Source organism: Chaetomium fimeti (assembly GCF_033439085.1).
Source record: "Chaetomium fimeti strain CBS 168.71 chromosome Unknown B0H64scaffold_4, whole genome shotgun sequence".
NCBI lineage: Eukaryota > Fungi > Ascomycota > Sordariomycetes > Sordariales > Chaetomiaceae > Chaetomium > Chaetomium fimeti.
The window spans coordinates 2,369,480-2,386,803 of NW_026944332.1; the positions used below are offsets into that span (position 1 = coordinate 2,369,480).

The 17,324-nt window shown below is 57.6% G+C and overlaps 4 protein-coding genes across 4 annotated transcripts; 2 read left to right on the top strand and 2 right to left on the bottom strand.

Moving 5' to 3' along the window:
- The first annotated feature begins 1,659 nt into the window (after positions 1–1,659).
- B0H64DRAFT_156804 (uncharacterized protein) lies at positions 1,660–2,694 on the top strand. The gene is made up of 2 exons (XM_062798523.1): positions 1,660–1,939; positions 2,040–2,694. The coding sequence occupies exons 1-2, from the start codon at positions 1,809–1,811 to the stop codon at positions 2,521–2,523; spliced, it is 615 nt and encodes a 204-aa protein (XP_062659360.1). The 5' UTR covers positions 1,660–1,808; the 3' UTR covers positions 2,524–2,694.
- A 471-nt stretch (positions 2,695–3,165) lies between these two features.
- B0H64DRAFT_432513 (P-loop containing nucleoside triphosphate hydrolase protein) lies at positions 3,166–6,433 on the bottom strand. The gene is made up of 5 exons (XM_062806008.1): positions 6,147–6,433; positions 5,995–6,078; positions 5,688–5,937; positions 4,143–5,634; positions 3,166–4,086 (listed from the first exon to the last, which is right to left on the bottom strand). The coding sequence occupies exons 1-5, from the start codon at positions 6,200–6,202 to the stop codon at positions 3,503–3,505; spliced, it is 2,466 nt and encodes an 821-aa protein (XP_062659361.1). The 5' UTR covers positions 6,203–6,433; the 3' UTR covers positions 3,166–3,502.
- Positions 6,434–10,817: 4,384 nt separating this feature from the next.
- B0H64DRAFT_321598 (uncharacterized protein) lies at positions 10,818–14,449 on the top strand (the record flags this gene model as incomplete). The annotated part of the gene is made up of 4 exons (XM_062800525.1): positions 10,818–12,934; positions 13,610–13,729; positions 14,050–14,208; positions 14,299–14,449. 4 exons carry the CDS (start codon positions 10,818–10,820, stop codon positions 14,447–14,449), a joined length of 2,547 nt encoding a protein of 848 aa, XP_062659362.1.
- B0H64DRAFT_157381 (pyridoxal phosphate-dependent transferase) lies at positions 14,301–16,540 on the bottom strand. Its single transcript, XM_062798524.1, has 4 exons — positions 15,929–16,540; positions 15,740–15,877; positions 14,636–15,655; positions 14,301–14,566 (listed from the first exon to the last, which is right to left on the bottom strand). The coding sequence occupies exons 1-3, from the start codon at positions 16,305–16,307 to the stop codon at positions 14,640–14,642; spliced, it is 1,533 nt and encodes a 510-aa protein (XP_062659363.1). The 5' UTR covers positions 16,308–16,540; the 3' UTR covers positions 14,301–14,566; positions 14,636–14,639.
- Between the last annotated feature and the right edge of the window lie 784 nt (positions 16,541–17,324).

Consider the following 17,324-nt stretch of genomic DNA (forward strand, 5'->3'; position numbering starts at 1 on the left):
CGGAGGCTCTCTCCTCCTTCCGATCTGGTCTGGACTCTTGGACCCTTACCCCGACGCCCCGTTTGCCCCATGCCCTTATGTCGTGCGTTACCCATGGTCCACGTGCTTGTCGATCAGATCGGATCGGAACGTATCTTACCTGGGCAGCTTGGGTTTCGCCGGAGTGGCAAGGCCGGAGTGGTCACGAGATATTGATGTCGTCCTGTATTTGGAATTAGGGAGTAGGGGGGTGACCAAAAAACATAAACCAGTCACTACTGTGTTGAGAAGGTATCGTCAGCAGCCAGGTCAGGAGTGTTCCGTGGAACGTATTCCATGTCGTCGGCAGTCCTGCTTGACGTGGATTGTTTGTGTCACCCCAGTGACGAAGGGAGCTGTTTACGTCGCCCCCAAACCCCGAATGAGGCATCTTCCAGCCAACCAGCGTCAGGTTGAAGGAGAAGTCAGCCGCGCTTGACGGCGGTTGTGTAACCCAGCGTTAACTGCTGCCACGTTAACACAACCTCCTACCCCGTTTCGACCCAAGAACCCAAAATATTATTAGATGGCTGACAACGCATCATAGAGAGCTCTCTTCAACCGACCCTACCGTCTTCATAAGCATGATGATAACCCCCCAATCTTACCCCCAATACTTCACAACCACCGAAAACGAAACCGTGGGCGTAACACGACAGCAACCGGTGTGCCGAGAATATTCGAAGCCGACATGAGCGTGACGAAAAGGGGGACCGGTCAAAACAAAAAACAACCCAATGTGCCCAAAACGGAAGAACGGCAGGAGTCGGGCTTTCATCGTGGCGCCGAAATGAAAGACCGTGTTGGGCATTGATGAGACGGCCCTCTCGAGAATCTCGGGGCCATGTTCGACGCCGAGGAGGCCGCTGAGGGAGATAAGCCGAGCAATTGCGTGGTTTGAGCACTGGTGCGTTTGATGAAACGCGCCTTAACTCTTGGGTGTTTGCGTCTGAGAGCAAAACCACAGACTGGCAGGCTACCCGTTGGAGATGAATGAGCTCAGGTCGTCATGAGTGAGTTGGATCGTGACATGTGCCCGAGGCAAACAAACTCTAGCAAAAGAAGGAAAATGGAAAGGAAAAAAAAGCGGAGAGGCTGCACACTTGAGCAATTACATCGAGGACACGGAACATTAGTAGGAGAAATCCATGGTATTCCCGCATTGCAAACAGATATTTTCTAGCCATGCCGTTTACAATCACACAGGAAAGAGCGCTCAAGTCCAAGGTTGACGCAGGAAAGCACCAATCTTGGCATTGTGGGCTCCTCGAGTGACGTTCTGTTAGCCCCTGTTGTATCTGTGGCTCAATCGGTGGTGGTGGCGCATGGGCCTCAACAGGACCCTCTGCACAGACCGCCAATTGTGGTGGAATGTCTTGTGACAAGCTGGAATTCATCGGCATTCATTCAGCCTTGTTCCGTTATCCTTCAGCCTCGCCCGGCACCCTCCATCGTCCATCACCTCGAAACTGAACGGCCTGCGCCAGCTTAACCCCTTCGTTCTTCGACCTCAACATCCTTTCTCCCGTTTTTGAGACCGAATACTGCTCAAATTTCATCTTTCGCCCCCCTCGAATCCCGAGCTTGACCCCACGAAGCGCTCCCGAGCACGAGATCGATCACAGACCTTCGTGCACCTGACTTGTAGACCCTGACCCGCCTTCACGCCGGCTCAACGCGAGTCCATCTTCGGTGAGCGGACCGGCCAAAAGCGTTGCAAGCTCTAAAGTGGCCGCCCACCTGCTCGCCGCCACCTCTCATTTCCACAATCCGAAACCAAACAACAAAAGATGGCCAGCCAAAACCCCTCCACGCCCGTAAAGGTGCCTTCATCAGCCGCTAGCTACACCGCGGCCACACTCGACCCAGATCTCAGATCCCAAATCAACTCCATATTGATAAAGGAGGGGCATGTCACCAAGTAAGCCAGCCCGCCGACACCTCCCCCTCCCCACAACACAAAACCATAAAACCAACCTCCCACCATCACCCGCTAACCCCCCACCTCCCTCCCCAACCAGAATCCAAGACAGCCTCCTGCACGCCCTCCACTCGCACAAATCCAACTGGCCGACCGCCGTGCAGAACCACGCGCTCTCGCTGCTCCGCTCAGGCGAAGTGACCTCCTTCCCGGCCCTACTCCGCCGCGTGCTCGAGGACGTGCGCCAAGACACGACCTTCTCCCCGAACGGCACCGCGGCCACGACCACGACCACGACCACGACCACGACCAACGGCACCTCGTCCTCCTCCAGCAGCAAGACCGCCAACGGCGCCGCATCGTCAGAAGAGAACGGCAGCACGCCGGCGGCGGTAAACGGCAGCAGCAGCAAGACCAACGGGTCCGCCGCCGCCGCCGCGGCAACCAATAACGGCACGGGTGCTGCTGGTGCTGGTGGCAGGCCGAGCCTCGCCGTCCCGCCGACCGTCGTGGATGAGGCGCTGAAGGTCACGCGGGATTGTCTCGATTCGGTGTGCGAGATGGACGAGAGCGGTGGGACGTGATTTGGGTGGTGCCCACCCAAGGTGATGGTTTTATGAACACGACCCTGTGCTGTTCGGGATACCCGCTCACTGCCTATCTCCCTCAAGACGGGAGTAGGGGGGTGGTGGCGGATCTGGAAGGCGATGGGAAGATGTCAGCCACATCCGTGCAAAAAACACCGGGCACAACTTCGTTTCCCTTTTTCTTTTTTCAAATTTTCTGCGGGCGCGATGGCCGATTTTACTAGTAGTCGGCGTCGCCTGTTTGCCAGGCCTAACCAAAGAGGGGGAGGGGATACCCGAGGACGGTCATGATATGATGAAGGGGGGCGGGCAAATGTCACGTCATAGGATGGGATGGGATGGGACGCGATGCCATCGGGGACAATTCATGGCTGGATAACATAACGAACGGGCGTATTTCTTGGGCTAATGTACATTTAATTCGAGCATTGCGAAGGATGGAGCATCACAAATGGAATGGAATGCTCTCCCACCTATCCTGGGCTAGTATCGTGATCGGGTTGTCTCCGGGTAGTTGTGACAGTTCCTGTGGCATTCGGGTATGATGGCCGGCTGGTGCAAAAGCCTTGGGCATATGGTTTAACTAGAAAAACGATCGGCACATGTTATCACCACCACCATCACACACAGCAGCAAAGTCAAGGAGACCGCAATCTATTCCCTGTCTGTTCCGAGTGCGCCGGAATGACAGCCACGCCGCCGCTATCGGCGGGCCACCAAAACACTGTCCCCGTCCCCAAACTACGGCCGCCCCAATCTATCCGACTCCGCCTCCCAGACCCAGTAAAGCAAGCATCCATCCAGTCTCTACCAACGCAATCTCGCACGGGCAGGTACGGTTCAGCTAGCCTGAAGGTAGGTAGGTAGCTATCGGATCCCCGATGACCATGATCTCATGATGTCATGACGATTAAAGGAAAAGAGCTAGAATACACAAGATCCCAGAGACCAGATAGTCCTATTAGACCCAACCTATTTAGCCGTAGAGATCGTCGTCGTTGCCAGCATCGCCGAATGAGTTGCCAGCACCGCCGCTGCCCTCGACACCACCCTCGGGGAACTTGAAGAAGGCCCCAGGGCCAGTGTTCTTCATCTGCTGGGCAAACGCCTCGTAGCGGCGGATCTCGACGTCCGTGACCGAACGACGGGCCATCTGCATGGCCTCCTCGAAGTGGCGCTTGGTGAGCTCGGGGACCGGGTCCTCGTCATCCTCCATCTCGACATCCTCGCCGGCAGCCTCGCGTTCCTTGGTGCGCTGGATATCAATAGAGATAGACTCCTTGATGGCCAGCTTGACGGCACGCTGGGTGATGAACCCCAAATCGGCACCAGAGAAACCGTGCGTCTTGGACGCAATGAAGTTGAGGTCGACGTCGCCCGAAACAGGCGTCTTGCGCAGCTGGGCGCTGAGAATGCCCAGACGACCAGCCTCATCGGGCAGCGGGACGTAGATGAGCGAGTCGAGACGACCGGGACGGCACAGGGCAGGGTCAAGCTGCTCCGGCCGGTTGGTAGCGCCGATGACGAAAACGTTCTTCTTGGAGGTCATGCCGTCCATTTCTATCCTTGACGTTAGTACGGCACGAGACAAAGGCTAAGCGTACAGAGTGACTTACCAGTAAGGAGCTGGTTGACGACGCGGTCTGAGGCGCCGCCAGCATCGCCAACAGAGCCACCACGGGCCTTGGCAATGGAATCCAACTCGTCGAGGAAGACGACACAAGGGGCAGCAGCACGGGCCTTGTCGAAAATGTCGCGGATGTTGCTCTCGGACTCACCAAACCACATAGACAGCAGCTCGGGGCCCTTGACAGAGATGAAGTTGGCGGCACACTCGTTGGCGACGGCCTTGGCCAACATTGTCTTACCCGTACCGGGGGGACCATAGAATAGGACACCGCGGGACGGCGAGAGACCGAACTTGAGGAACTTCTCGGGGTGGTCGACGGGGTACTGGACGCTTTCCTTGAGTTCCTGCTTGACGGTCTCGAGACCGCCGATGTCTTCCCAGCGAACGTTGGGAACCTCGACAACAGCAACCTCGCGAAGCGCCGAGGGGTTCGACACGCCGAGGGCAAAGCGGAAGTTCTCCATAGTGACACCGAGCGAATCGAGAACCTCGGCATCGATGGTGTCCTCGTCGAGGTCGATGAGATCCATCTTCTCGCGAATCTGCTGCATGGCGGCCTCAGAGCAGAGGGCAGCGACATCGGAACCGACGTAACCGTGGGTCTCGGCGGCAATCTGCTCGAGATCGACGTCGTCACCGAGCTTCATGTTCTTGGTGTGGATCTGGAGAATCTCCAGACGACCGGTCGGGTCGGGGATGCCGATGTCGACCTCGCGATCGAAACGGCCAAACCGACGCAGAGCGGGGTCGATGGAGTTGGGCCTGTTGGTCGCCGCCATAACCACCACGTTGGACCGGGCCTTCATGCCGTCCATCAGGGTGAGGAGCTGAGACACGACACGGCGCTCGACCTCGCCGTTTGTCTTGTCACGCTTGGGGGCGATCGAATCGATCTCGTCGATGAAAATGATGGCGGGCGAGTTCTTCTCGGCCTCCTCAAACGCCTTCCTCAGGTTGGATTCAGATTCACCAGCCATCTTCGACATGATCTCGGGGCCGTTGATAAGGAAGAAGAAGGCGCCCGTCTCGTTAGCGACGGCACGAGCCATCAGCGTCTTACCGGTACCCGGGGGGCCGTAGAGCAGCACGCCGCGGGGCGGCTTGATACCGATAGACTTGAAAAGTTGGGGATGGCGGAGCGGCAGCTCAACCATTTCACGGATTTGAGCCATCTGCTTCCGGCAGCCACCGATGTCGTCGTATCCGACCTCGTTGAGGTTGTTCTCCTCCTCGTCGCGCTGGATAGGCTCGCCCTCGCAGTGGATGACGGTGTCCTGAGCAACGATGCCGTACTCGGGCGGATCGACCTCGACGACCTTGAACTCTACTTGCCTCATGCCACCGCGCACGATGAACAGGTCACCTTGCCTGACGGGCCGGTAGGCTTCCCGGAAGTATGGAGCGAGGAACACATCGAACAGAGACCCCGTGAGGCCCTCGATCGTATCGGCGATGGGAAGAACCGCGATCCGCTTGGCCTATTTTGATTGTTAGTTTGTGGTGAACCCGGCTGCCTGCAAATAATACGCACATATTTGATATCCGGGCAAGGGTGGATAGTGATGATATCGCCGTGCTTGACCCGCAGGTTGTGGCGGACAACCCGGTTAATACGGGCACTGCCGTCATCAAGGTCGTCGTCGGCCAGAACGATCAACACGGTATCCTTCCTCTTCTTGCCGCGAACCAGCACTGTGTCACCACGGAACAGCTGGAGGGCATCCATGGTGTTATTTGAGAGGGCAATAATCGAGTTGTCATCGTTAACGGCATCGGTCACCCTGGAAATGTCCCGTCAGCTAGCGATCAGAACATTATTATCGTCGATTCCACCTTACATTAACTGGTTGGGCTTCTTCTTCTTTTTGAGGATGGCGGTTGCGGTGTCATCCTCATCCTTGCGTTCAGCCCCGGAGACATCGCTGTGTCAAAGTTAGCTAACTGTCGATCGCACGCCAGGCTCGAAAGCATCTCCAGAGGGCCCACGTACGCCAGATTGACCTTCTTCTTGTGCTCCGGGTGGTCGGGGGTGGGCTCGGGAGCCATCTTGCTGGCCTGAGCGCGAGCTGCGGAAACAGGCGGGGTGGGAGGAGTGTGCTCTGGTGCGGGGTTGCGAGAAAGAGGATATTTTCGCAACGAAAAGGGAAAAGGTGTTGTAATGAAGAGGATGCTTCGAATATCAGGTTTTTGTGATGAAGGAGGAAAGCCTTGTGTTTAACGGCCTTCCCTTGAAGAGGTGGATGGATGTCGGAAGTTGCCTCCACGCTGCGGGACAACAGGCGGCAACTCAGTGACGTGCGGAGCTTGGGCGGCGAAGCCCGTGCGTTCTTAGGCACGTTTGAGGCCTGGCCCGAGCGTCAATCATGGCCAACCAACCAAATGGATGATGCGCACTCGCCGTGTGGAACCTTCTGGTTCAACTGTCTTCGACCAACTTCGATTTGGAGTTGTCACCGTCCCGTTTGCACGCCAAACGCTGCCGGCTGTTCCATTCTGAAGCTATGAGAAGACGGACGACGTGTTCTCTTTAGTGCCTCTAACCCAACCTAATCATTTTCTATTTATTTCTTTTGATTTTATTTTTATTTCTTTTGCCTCTCCGATTTCTTTTGGCGAAGAGGCAAACCCGCAACCCCGGGTGACCTTATCTGGCCTCGCCTCCGATCCGACAATGCCACCGGCCACCGGCCACCGTCCTTCATGCACCGTTCAGCGAGCCTGAGCCCCAAGCGGATATTTTCGGGAGTACATGCTTACAAAGCCATGAACTCGCGACAGCAAGAAAACCCCGAGTTGAAAGTTATGACCGAGGTAGTTAGAAACTGGCCAGTTGTGTTGACGCAATCAACCACCCAACCGCCAGCCACTGTCTCCTACAGGTGTGTTATCCAAGAAGTCTTAGTGATTGCTTGGCATGGAGCTTGTTGTGTTTGACGGCAACTTGCAGATGTGGTTTGACATGCTACTTCAAGGGCCCATAGCCGACCCCTCGGCTCAAACTATATCGATGATAAGGGACGGCCCATCGCAACGCCTGCATGCATCGTCACAATGATGGGCCTGCATAATTAGCTGCTCCGCAGCTCACCCCGTATCCGAATCCCTGGTCAATCCCCTTTGCTGTGGGCGGTATTCAAGAAGTACCACCGGCGATTAGCTCCATTCCTACGCTGGGGAAAGCCTTCGAAGACCGGTGCTCCTGAACCGAAGGATGGGGGCTTCGTTAATCTGATGTGCTACGAGCCCACCGTCTCCACGTGTGAGAAGACAGGCGTCTGCTCTGCCGAGAACTGTCACACCTCTTCTCGAAGGCCCGGGAACGGTCACGGAAGTGGCTTCCTCGCATCCTTGTCCCCCGCACAGCCAAGATGTCGGCCGTTGGACAACGAGGAGCCGCATGGAAGCCCGGCAGACATTTCCTGGGGGTGAGGAGGGTAAGACTGCAGGTGATGCAACCTTGTTGGACACCACGATTCCCGCACTTTGTTGTCTCCGCTGGTCTCGTCTGGTCCATCGACGAGGGCCATATAACCCACATGCCGTGATATGTTTTGAGCTGTAGCCACTCTCACCTGCGGCACAGTGAGCTCAAGTCGGGGGATTGGTGCTGCCGACCCTCGAGGGCTTTGGGATGACACCTAAGGGATTGTCGCCAAACGAGACCTTGCTGACGGGATGCTCTTGGCTTCAAGGCATCAGTCAACGAACCCCTTTATTTGCTGGGGACGGAGCTTGCTCCGCCCTCGCTAGGTGCGGCTCTAAGACCGAAACAACACTGCAAGATTCAACAACAGGGCGACAAAAAGCCGGCGTGATTCTTTGAGCAAGGCTTTACGGCAAAAAAGGGGCCGAGAAGTAATCGAGCTGTCCCGACTGCGACCTCTAGTGTATTTTCTTGCAATATTTGGGACAGATTCGTCGGCTTGCCTGAGTTGCCGCGAGGCCATGATTACTTGGTTCATCTGATCCGACAGAGTCGGAAGTTGAGTCTCGCAGGCAACAAGGAAAATGGCAGAGAATATATTAGATCGTGGCTGGTTTCGTGTTTCAGCGTTGGTGCTGAGGAAATATCTCTGCCTGAAAAGGAGCTTTGTGTAAAGCACCAACCCCAAAGCTTGTGCCGTTTTTCACCGTCCGAAGACCAGCTCGCCAGATCCAAGTGGGTTCCACTGGAGGGCTTGGCCGGCAAGGTGTGATTGGGGGGCACGAAGAAGCGGTGTCGTTAACAACCTAACCTGCTGATGGAGGCTGACGGGAATTAGAGCTCGATTTGTATTTCCAATCGACACTAATAAGAGGGCCCGAATCCTCGCACGATGAACAGACGTTCTCGATGGCTCGAGAGCCGTTAGTGGGGGGTTGTTTTGGGTGTCGTGGGTGCAAGAAGTTTAACTATAACCCCTATCATGATTGGTTCGGCACCGATACTATCAGGGGAGGCATGTCTCGGTGCCGAAGAACCCTGCAGTTTAGTTGCGGCGAAGGCAAGGGGATGTTCCACACCAGGCATCAAGACGACGCTCCCTGGACAGTAATGATGGCAGAAACAAGTGAACAATACCGAGGGCATCCCAAGAAATCAGAGGCACATACAGACTCGATTTAGAGATGATTACGCTATCGTGGGGGTGGAGGGATGTTTCGATCCGAGTACCGATTTCCTCGATCTCGGGTCCCGTTGGGGGCCGATGGTATCCAGTGTGGGGGCCGAGAGCCTCAAGAGAGGATCATCTAGCATTCCAGGGGGGTTAAGCTTTCGGCTTGAGCGAGACCGGGATGGGGCGGGTGCAGCAGGTGAGATGCATGTCTGGAGATTTGCAAGGCTAGTTTCTCACCTCATTTCTGCAACGGTCCTGCATCAAAATTCCTGGAAGCGAGGGCCCCAAGATAGACGAATTGGGATAGAAATCTCGAGTTGCAGCCAATTTCTGCCGTCTTGGGCACGGGCAGGAACCTTGATGTCAGTCGAACTCTCCCAACACTCTCGCTCCCCCACACTTCGACCCGCCTTTCCCGTGATTTGTGCGAAGACTTGACTGTGGACAGGGCTGAGCTGGTGTGGTTTGTCTCTGGGAAAGAACAAGCGTCCCAACGCCGCAAACACCAGAACGGAAGGAACTTGGCAACCTGGAGAAACCTCGAGCGCCGAGTTTTAGCATTTCCGGTTCAGGGAAACCTAAGGTTCCATACTACCCTAAACATCGACCTTTGGGTGATGGGCGGCGGGGTTGTAGCCTTCCCGTGCCTTCCATCTCTCACCTCGCAAATCACCCATTTGTTTGGCAAGTGTTCTGAAACCGCGTCCCAGCCGTCTCCTTCATTTCTCCCACCGTTAGTTACTACTACCTTGTTTTAAGCGAGCAAGTAACATCGCTCTTTTGCTCCATTTCCCGCAATATCCGCTCGCAGCAGGGGCTCCCCCGGAACAAGCAACTGCTCCGTTGCTCCCACACCGTCCACGTCTCCCCCTCCGCAATCCACACTTCCCCCCCTCGCACCCAACCCTCCGGATTGGTTGGTAAGCGCTCACGGCGTCACCAGAAATGCAGGTCAGCTTGTAGCCCCTACATAGTAGGGCTCGTGTGACACCAGCTGTATGGTTCTGGGCCGTTTCGAGGTGTTTTTTTGAGGCGGAGTCTCCAACTCCATCGATTTGACACGCTCACTATGCAGGTGCTAACCTCCGGGGGACTCCGGCGATAAGCTGGCCGCGTTCACCTTCCCCTCTACACTCCATACACTAGCAGCCCCCCTGTCCCGCCCAGGCCAGTGGCCAGAGACCTGCTGGCAAACCCGGCCGGATCCTCTGCTCCCCTGCGGCGCATTTGTGCCATGTGTCTCCGTACCGAGAATGTCGGCGCCTGCTTGGCACCCCTCTACACTAGTCGCGGGGAGCACCCGCCATTCCCAAGGCCCCAGTCTTGCCGGGACAGGCGGAGCACGAGGACGGGCAGGCAGTGGTGGTCAGATCCTTGATGCCAGTCTATCTAAAGTGTTACACACCCCGTTGGTGGTCGCTGGTAGCGGCATGGTTTGAAAAAAGTCGCCGGGAGCAACGCTTACATACAAGTATATGGATGGGTTTGACCGCCACCTCGCGTACCCCACGGTCCTCCCCTCTCGGATCGATCTAGGTCGTCGTTTCGGTAAATCTCACCACCCAAACCCACTTGGTCGAACGCCCAGAAAGAAGGGACTCCTGTGTAAGGGAGCAGAAAGAGCTGGGGAAATCCGAGCCAGCGGGTAGGAAAGAAGAAAGAGGGAATATACCCGTCCAACATGGGGCTCGACTCGGACTCGGCCGCATCCAGCAACCGCCCCCCGCAGTCTGGGAGGAAAGGGTCCAAGAAGGTCAGGACCGGCTGTATAACATGCAAGTAAGTCCTTGACCACCCTCCACGTTGTCGCCATGCCTCCCCGGTCCTCATCTCGGTCGGCCACTTGCCCCGAGAGAGATTCGTGCTCCTCTCGTGGGGGGAGGGTGAGGGGGCTGACGACAAGCTGATGACAGCGGGGCGCTCGCAAGAGATCATTGCTGACCTCGGACTCTGTTTTGCCGCGGGACAGGATCCGCAAAGTCAAGTGCGATGAAGCAAAACCATTTTGCATGCGCTGCACCAAGACGGGCCGCAGATGTGATGGCTACCTCGACGCCAAAACCATGGCGCAACGACGGCGCCGGTCCGGTGGACCGATCACCAGTAGCGTGGGCGAACCACAAGCACCGCTAGCACTGTTTTACGACTGGGCATCCTCGGACGACAGGAGAGCCTTCCACTTCTTCCAGCACATCACGGCACCTTGTCTGTCGGGAGACCTCGACGGCGCCTTCTGGCGGGTACTGGTGCTCCAAATATGCCAGTCCGAGCCCGCCGTGCGACATGCCGTTCTCGCCGTGAGCAGCCTCCACGAAGGGATGGTACAGGCGACGATGACCCCTTATCTCAACGCCGAGGACCGGAACTCATTTGCCCTGTATCAGTACAACCGGGCTATCGCCTGTCTGCTGGACCAGATGCGCACCGTTGACGCCCGGCCTCTAGTCCCTCTCCTCACCTGTGTGCTTTTCGTGTGCATTGAGCTCATGCAGAGCAAAGACAGGGAGTCGCTCCTCCATCTCGAACAGGGCCGCCAGATCTTGAGCCAGTTGGGCCGCAAGAACCCGACGCGGAACCCCGAAATCGACCTCATCAAGCAGCACCTGGTGCCCATGTATACCAGGCTCAGTCTGACGTCGCTCATGTTTGGCGGCGAGCCCGTGGAGATACCGTCACCGCTCAAGACGCTGACCGAGGTTCCCATGATGTTCGAGACGATCGACGAGGTTCGGTACGCGCTTTACGACTTTATGGACCAATGCCTCCGGTTTGCGAAGACGACGCGGTTGGCCAAACTCAGTGACATCCCCCCGGAGCAGATGCGGGCATTCGAGAAGGAGCAGGACCATCTACTGAGGAAACTCGCCAAGTTCAATGTCGCCTTCTCCCTATACCGGTCGACGAAATCCCGCGGCAACCTGGTGGGCCCGATTGCTCTCATACAGATACACATCCACACGACGTTTATATGGGTTTCGACGGCCCTCAGCCACCACGAGACAGTCTTTGACGATTACGTCGATACGTTCTCGGCCATTATCCCGCTCGCGACTGACTTCATCAACTCGCTCAGTGTCCCACCAGCGCACCCAGAGCAGCACGGCGCGCCGGCAGCCCCTGCGCCGTCGGCAGCCGACACACGGCGGTTCGCGACGGTGTTTACGTTCGAAATGTATATCATCGCGCCGCTGTACTTCGTGGCCGCCAAGTGCAGGCATCCGATCATCCGGCGTGCCGCGCTCGACCTTCTCCGACGGAACCCGACGCGGCGCGAGAACTTGTGGCGGGCAAACGTTATGGCTGCTATCGCCGAGCGGACGATGCGGATAGAGGAGAAGCACTTGCGGGCGAATAGCCAGCCCCACTCTCCGCAGCCCTCGCCGCCTGAGTTGCCCGGGCTGTTTCCCCATTCTTCGGTCCTCGGACAGGATCCATGGGACTCTCACATGTCGGATGCACCTTTCCCGGACGGTTTTGGCTCGATAAACGTCGCTCCGGCGGTCACATCCTCGTGTTCGTCGTCTTCAGCGACGGGTAGCGCCGAGGTGGGAAGCATGAGCGATATGGCAGGGCACATGCCGATCGACCCGACGCTGTTCTTCGACCCGGCCGAGGGGTCGGCGGCCCATTCCTTCAGCGTCACACCCTCGGTTGCGTCTTCGCTCGACGAACTTCCCGGCCCTGCGACATCGACTCCGTACATGGGCGGGTCCGGCGACGGGTCATCCGAATTGTGGAGCGGCACGACGTCCCACCCGCCGGGCATCTCGCTCGAGCCGGCCACGCCCATGGATGGCAGCCCCTTCATGATGCCCCTACAGGCGCACTCCCACCACCCGCAGACGCATTCGAGTTCGCACTCGCGACAGGAGTCCGGGTCGCCGTCCGTGGCGTCGGACGAATCCCCTCAACTTCAGCCGATGGGCATGGACATGGGCCCGGTGTCGGGGATGAACATGGGCGGCTTCATGCAGTACCAGGGCCTGAGCGTGGGCCAGCTGAGTCCGGTCACGGGGAAGCGCAGCGCGGATGCGCCGTACGATGTGCCGGAGCGGTTCCGCGTGCGTGAATCGATCATCGGACCGGATAAGGAGGATGGCACGAGCTGGGTGATGCTGTTCAGGAAACTGGGCGGGCTGAACGCCGAGTGGGACGTGTCAACCGAGTACGTTGCCGTTGCGTAGGCGGGTCTGGGTGCGGCGGTGGGAGGCGTTTTGGCGGGATATAATGTTTGGATGGAATACACGAGGATAGATACCCGGGTCAAGAGCAATCTTTGATGGGGCGTTGGATATGATGGATTTAGAAAACATGGGGGCGGAGAGCGGTGGTTGGGACAGGTCCCTACTATGTAAGGCTTTCGTGCTGTAAACCTTGCTCTCCATACCTACCTACCTATCTTACAAACAAACACTTAATATTCAAAGTTACATTTTTTTTCTTTTTTGAAAACAGTCCGACATTGGAATCAGATTCGGTCGGGGGCGCGGGGCTCACTTACGAGCCTGTTTCACCTTTTGCCCCGCCAACTCCGGAAGACGCGGGAGTCTCTCAAGCACACGGCTGCTGCGACTTAAAAGAGAGGCAGTTAACGAGGTGGTTCTCAAGTGACATCAACCGCCACCGAAGCTTGCACCTGACCTTTTTAAGCCCCAACCCACTCATTCATAACTATCCGATCTCACGATCGCACCCACTCGCACGAATCAACACTGATGATTGCGGAATCTCACCAACAACCCATCAACCATTTATAAACAAAAACAAAACAGTTCTCAGTCAAAAACGACCAACAACTTCGTAAAACATCAGAATTCTGCTAGACACACATACACAACAATGCCCCATGAAACAGAAGAAGAAGTGATACCCGTCCCCAAAGTAGGAGACAGCGCCCCCTCTCTGGGCAAGGACACTCATATCCCCAAAGACAAGGCCGTGATCCTCGTCTTTCTGCGGCACTGCGGCTGCCCTTGTAAGTCATTGTCGAGGCCAAATACTGTTTTTCCCTTCTTTTCTTTTTATATATTAATCAGTGACATGGTAATGGTGTTGTCTAACACGGGTGTTTGGTGTCAGTCGCCGAAAAGACATTCAAACTGCTCACCGACCTATCAAACCACCACCCGGAAGTCCACTGCATCGCCGTCTCCCAGTCGGGTCAGGAGGAGACAGATCGGTGGTACGTCCGTCCCACCTCCTCTCCCCATCCCCCATCTCCCATCCTCCATCCTCCATCCTCCACCCCCTCCCTCTCACCCTCCCTTCATCGACTAACAACCCACCCCTTGGCAGGATCGTCCAAGCAGGCGGCGAGTGGGAGGTCCAGGTCCTCGTCGACCCCCAGCGCGCGCTCTACCACGCCTGGGGTCTGGGCCTGAGCTCGACCTGGTATGCTGTCAACCCGCTGGCCATGTGGCACACGTGGAAGCTGGGCACGGAGGAGGGGATCTGGTATGTTTTTTTTGCGTAGCAACAAATACCCCGGTGGCTCCCTTCCCCCCTTTTTTTTCTCTGTTGGTTGTTGCTGACGACGTTGGACAGGAACCGGAGTGCGCAGAGTGGTAGTCGGTGGCAGATTGGGGGGGCGTTTGCGGTTGATGCGGATGGGGTGGTGAGGTGGTCGAGGCCGGCGGGGAGTGCGGATGAAGTGCCGGATTTTGGGGAGGCGTTGAGGGTGTTGGGGGTTGAGTAGGGGGTGGATTGGTTGGGGGGTCTGTCTGTCTTTTTGTTTCGGTGTTGGTGCATGGCTTTCTTGGAGTTTGGCTAGGGATGGATGGGAGGTGTATTGGTCAAGTACTGCGAAGGAGTTCTGTTATCTCGGTGGTGTTTTCTCAGTGGTAGCCTCAATAGAATGGTCGAACGGGCATGTCTCTCTTACAACTTTACAACCTTCGAAACACCTCCTCGATCGCGCCCGCCACCCTCTCCACAATCTCGGCCACCAGCTTGGCCGAGATATTGTACGCCGGCATGATCATGATATGGTCGCCCCGTCCACCCCCAGCGCACCCCTGACCATGGTATACCAACACCCTAAACTCCCTCACCGCCGTCTTATGCACCTTTTCAGCAACCCCCAGCCCAGGCTCAAACGGCTCCTTCGTCCCCCTATCCTTCACAAACTCCACACCCCAAAACAGCCCCCTCCCCCTCACATCACCCACATTCGGGTGCATCCTCAGCCGCTCTCTCAGCAACCTCCCCAACAGCGCCCCCTGCACGCGCACATTCTCCAACAACCCCTCCCTCTCCACCGCCCGCTGCACCGCCAGCGCCGCCGCCGCCACGACCGGGTGATTCTGGTACGTATGCCCATGCGTAAACACCCGCCCCTCCCTTTCCATCAACCCGGCCACCCGCGCCCCCACCAACAGCGCCGACGCCGGCGCGTACCCGCCCGCAAACCCCTTCGCCACCGCCTGCAGATCCGGCACCACCCCCACCCCCTCTCCTACTTCATTAGTCTCCCCCTGCCACGCATGCGTACTCCCCACCCTCCCCATGCCGCACATCACCTCGTCCAGCACCAGCAGCGCGCCGTGCCGGGCGCAGACCGCCTTCATGGCGGCCAGGTAGCCGGCGGGGGCGGGCATGCAGCCGAGGGCGGCGCCGACGACGGGCTCGAGGACGACGGCGGCGACGGTGTGCGGGCCGAGGCGGGCGAAGGCGGCTTCGAGTTGGGCGGTTTTGTGGGAGAGGTAGGCGGCTGCTGCGGAGGCTGCGGAGGGGGGGGAGGAGGAGGAGGGGGTTGTTGTTGGGGAGGGTGTGGTGGTGTTGTTGTTGCTGGGATGCTGGGGCTGGTACTGGCCCTCCTCCTCGCGGTAGGGGTTGCAGGCGGGGATGTGGTGGAAGTGGGACGGGGAGAGGAGCGGGTGGAAGGGCGCGCGGCGGGTGTGGTCTGTTGGGGAGGGGGGGGGGTGTTAGTTTGGCGGTTCTCTTTTTTTTCCTCGGTTGTTTTTTTATTATGTTTGTGGACACTCACGGCCTGAGACAGAGAGGGACCCGAGGGTGGTGCCGTGGTACGAGTCATGGCGGGCGATAAAGTTCACGCGCTCTGGCTCGCCCTTCCAGCGGAAGTACTCGACAGAGAGTTTCAGAGCTGCCTCTATCGCCTCGGAGCCTGAGCAACGTCAGGAGGAAGTCAACTAAAGAAGGGGTAAAGGGGGCTTACCGGAGCACATGACGTAGACTTTCTGCATCTGGCCGCCGGTGCTCTTGATGAGCCAGTCCGAGAGCTCCTGGACAGGCGTCGTCTGGAAGTGGGCGTACGAAGCGTACGTGTACGACTCCATCTGGGCCGTCACGGCCTTGATGATGTCCCGGCAGCCGTGTCCAAGGCAGGCCACGCCGGCCCCGCCGCAAGCATCGAGGATCTTGGGGCCCTTAACAGGGTACCAGTAGTGGCCTTTGGCCTTCTTCAAGACGGGGAGTCCATCGAGGGGGGTCTGGGGATGGCCCAGGTCTGAACATGACTCGGTGATGTCGTGTTCGGTTTTACGGGGGAGGATTCGGCTGGTTGACTTGGACGACGTCGAGAGGAACTGCCCCATCTTGACTTGACGCACAGAGAAGGTCCTGGCTAAGGAAAAGCGAAGCAGCCATGGACGTCAAAGTCGCGGCGCTCCAGGAGGATAGCCGAGCACATGAGCATCTCTTATAACCGTTCATAGGCGAGAGAGAGAGAGAGAGTGTCGCTTCCCTTCTCACCCATTTTCCCAGTTTTCTAACCGTCATTGGCCAACACCACTTCACTTCACCGTGATAATCCCGTCCGCGCTATTTCGGCAGTCGCGCCGACGCGGGTACCACTTGGCGATGCCGACGGACTCTCTTCCCGTACAGGCGGTGGTCAGCCGCTCACACCCACGCCGGTGTGAAAGGCAAGGGTACCAGCAGGATCGGCTTTGACAAGCCGTTGGCCACACGCAAGCGATGTGGGGGGCCGTTGGCTGCTGCAGATGTCAAGTATGTACTATGTAAACTTCCTGATGTGTACTATGTACACGCTTGGTGGGATATGGGGGGCGTCCCTGGTGTTGGACAGGCGGAATCATCGGGTGGCGAATTGGTGACCTGTCTCACACGACAGAACTTCTCGAAAGAACCCGGGATGCACCGCCCGGTCGCATCACCCCACGCGCGGGCTATGAATTGTGACGTTGGCGGGCAGGGGAGAACCGGGTGATGGTGGTATGGAGGGGGTTCCGGATGGATGATGGCGCCAGGGGGTCGCTCTACCACCTCATCACATAGCATTGAGAGCACTGACACTGATGAGACACGGACTGTCCTCCGTTGCAGTGCCAGTTAAAGCCGGTCCATGGCGAAATCCGTCCCTGGTCATTCCACTTTCCCTTTTCCCTTCAAAAAGGGAGTAAAGGAGGGGGGGGGGCTTGTCGACAGCCAACAGCCCGTGTTCAACCCCCAACGAGCCAACCTCCGGTTCACCGACTCGCGAACCAGCCAAGCACCGGACCGGTAGGGGGCCATCCCAGAGTCGGCACGGATGCGGCACCCAATAGGGTTCGCCACATTCGCGGAATCCCCCCTCCCCAGGTTCCCGATTT

What these genes read in the sequence shown, in the direction of transcription:
- B0H64DRAFT_157381 (XM_062798524.1), bottom strand. Translation starts at nt 16,307, where the DNA reads ATGGGGCAGTTCCTCTCGACGTCGTCCAAGTCAACCAGCCGAATCCTC. An exon ending in AGTCTACGTCATGTGCTCCG is followed by an intron (nt 15,878 to 15,928) that starts GTAAGCCCCCTT and finishes GACGTTGCTCAG; the next exon opens with GCTCCGAGGCGATAGAGGCA. An exon ending in GTCCCTCTCTGTCTCAGGCC is followed by an intron (nt 15,656 to 15,739) that starts GTGAGTGTCCAC and finishes CCTCCCCAACAG; the next exon opens with ACCACACCCGCCGCGCGCCC.
- B0H64DRAFT_432513 (XM_062806008.1), bottom strand. Translation starts at nt 6,202, where the DNA reads ATGGCTCCCGAGCCCACCCCCGACCACCCGGAGCACAAGAAGAAGGTC. An exon ending in AAGAAGAAGGTCAATCTGGC is followed by an intron (nt 6,079 to 6,146) that starts GTACGTGGGCCC and finishes ACTTTGACACAG; the next exon opens with CGATGTCTCCGGGGCTGAAC. An exon ending in CGTCAACCAGCTCCTTACTG is followed by an intron (nt 4,087 to 4,142) that starts GTAAGTCACTCT and finishes CGTCAAGGATAG; the next exon opens with AAATGGACGGCATGACCTCC.
- B0H64DRAFT_156804 (XM_062798523.1), top strand. Translation starts at nt 1,809, where the DNA reads ATGGCCAGCCAAAACCCCTCCACGCCCGTAAAGGTGCCTTCATCAGCC. An exon ending in AAGGAGGGGCATGTCACCAA is followed by an intron (nt 1,940 to 2,039) that starts GTAAGCCAGCCC and finishes CTCCCCAACCAG; the next exon opens with AATCCAAGACAGCCTCCTGC.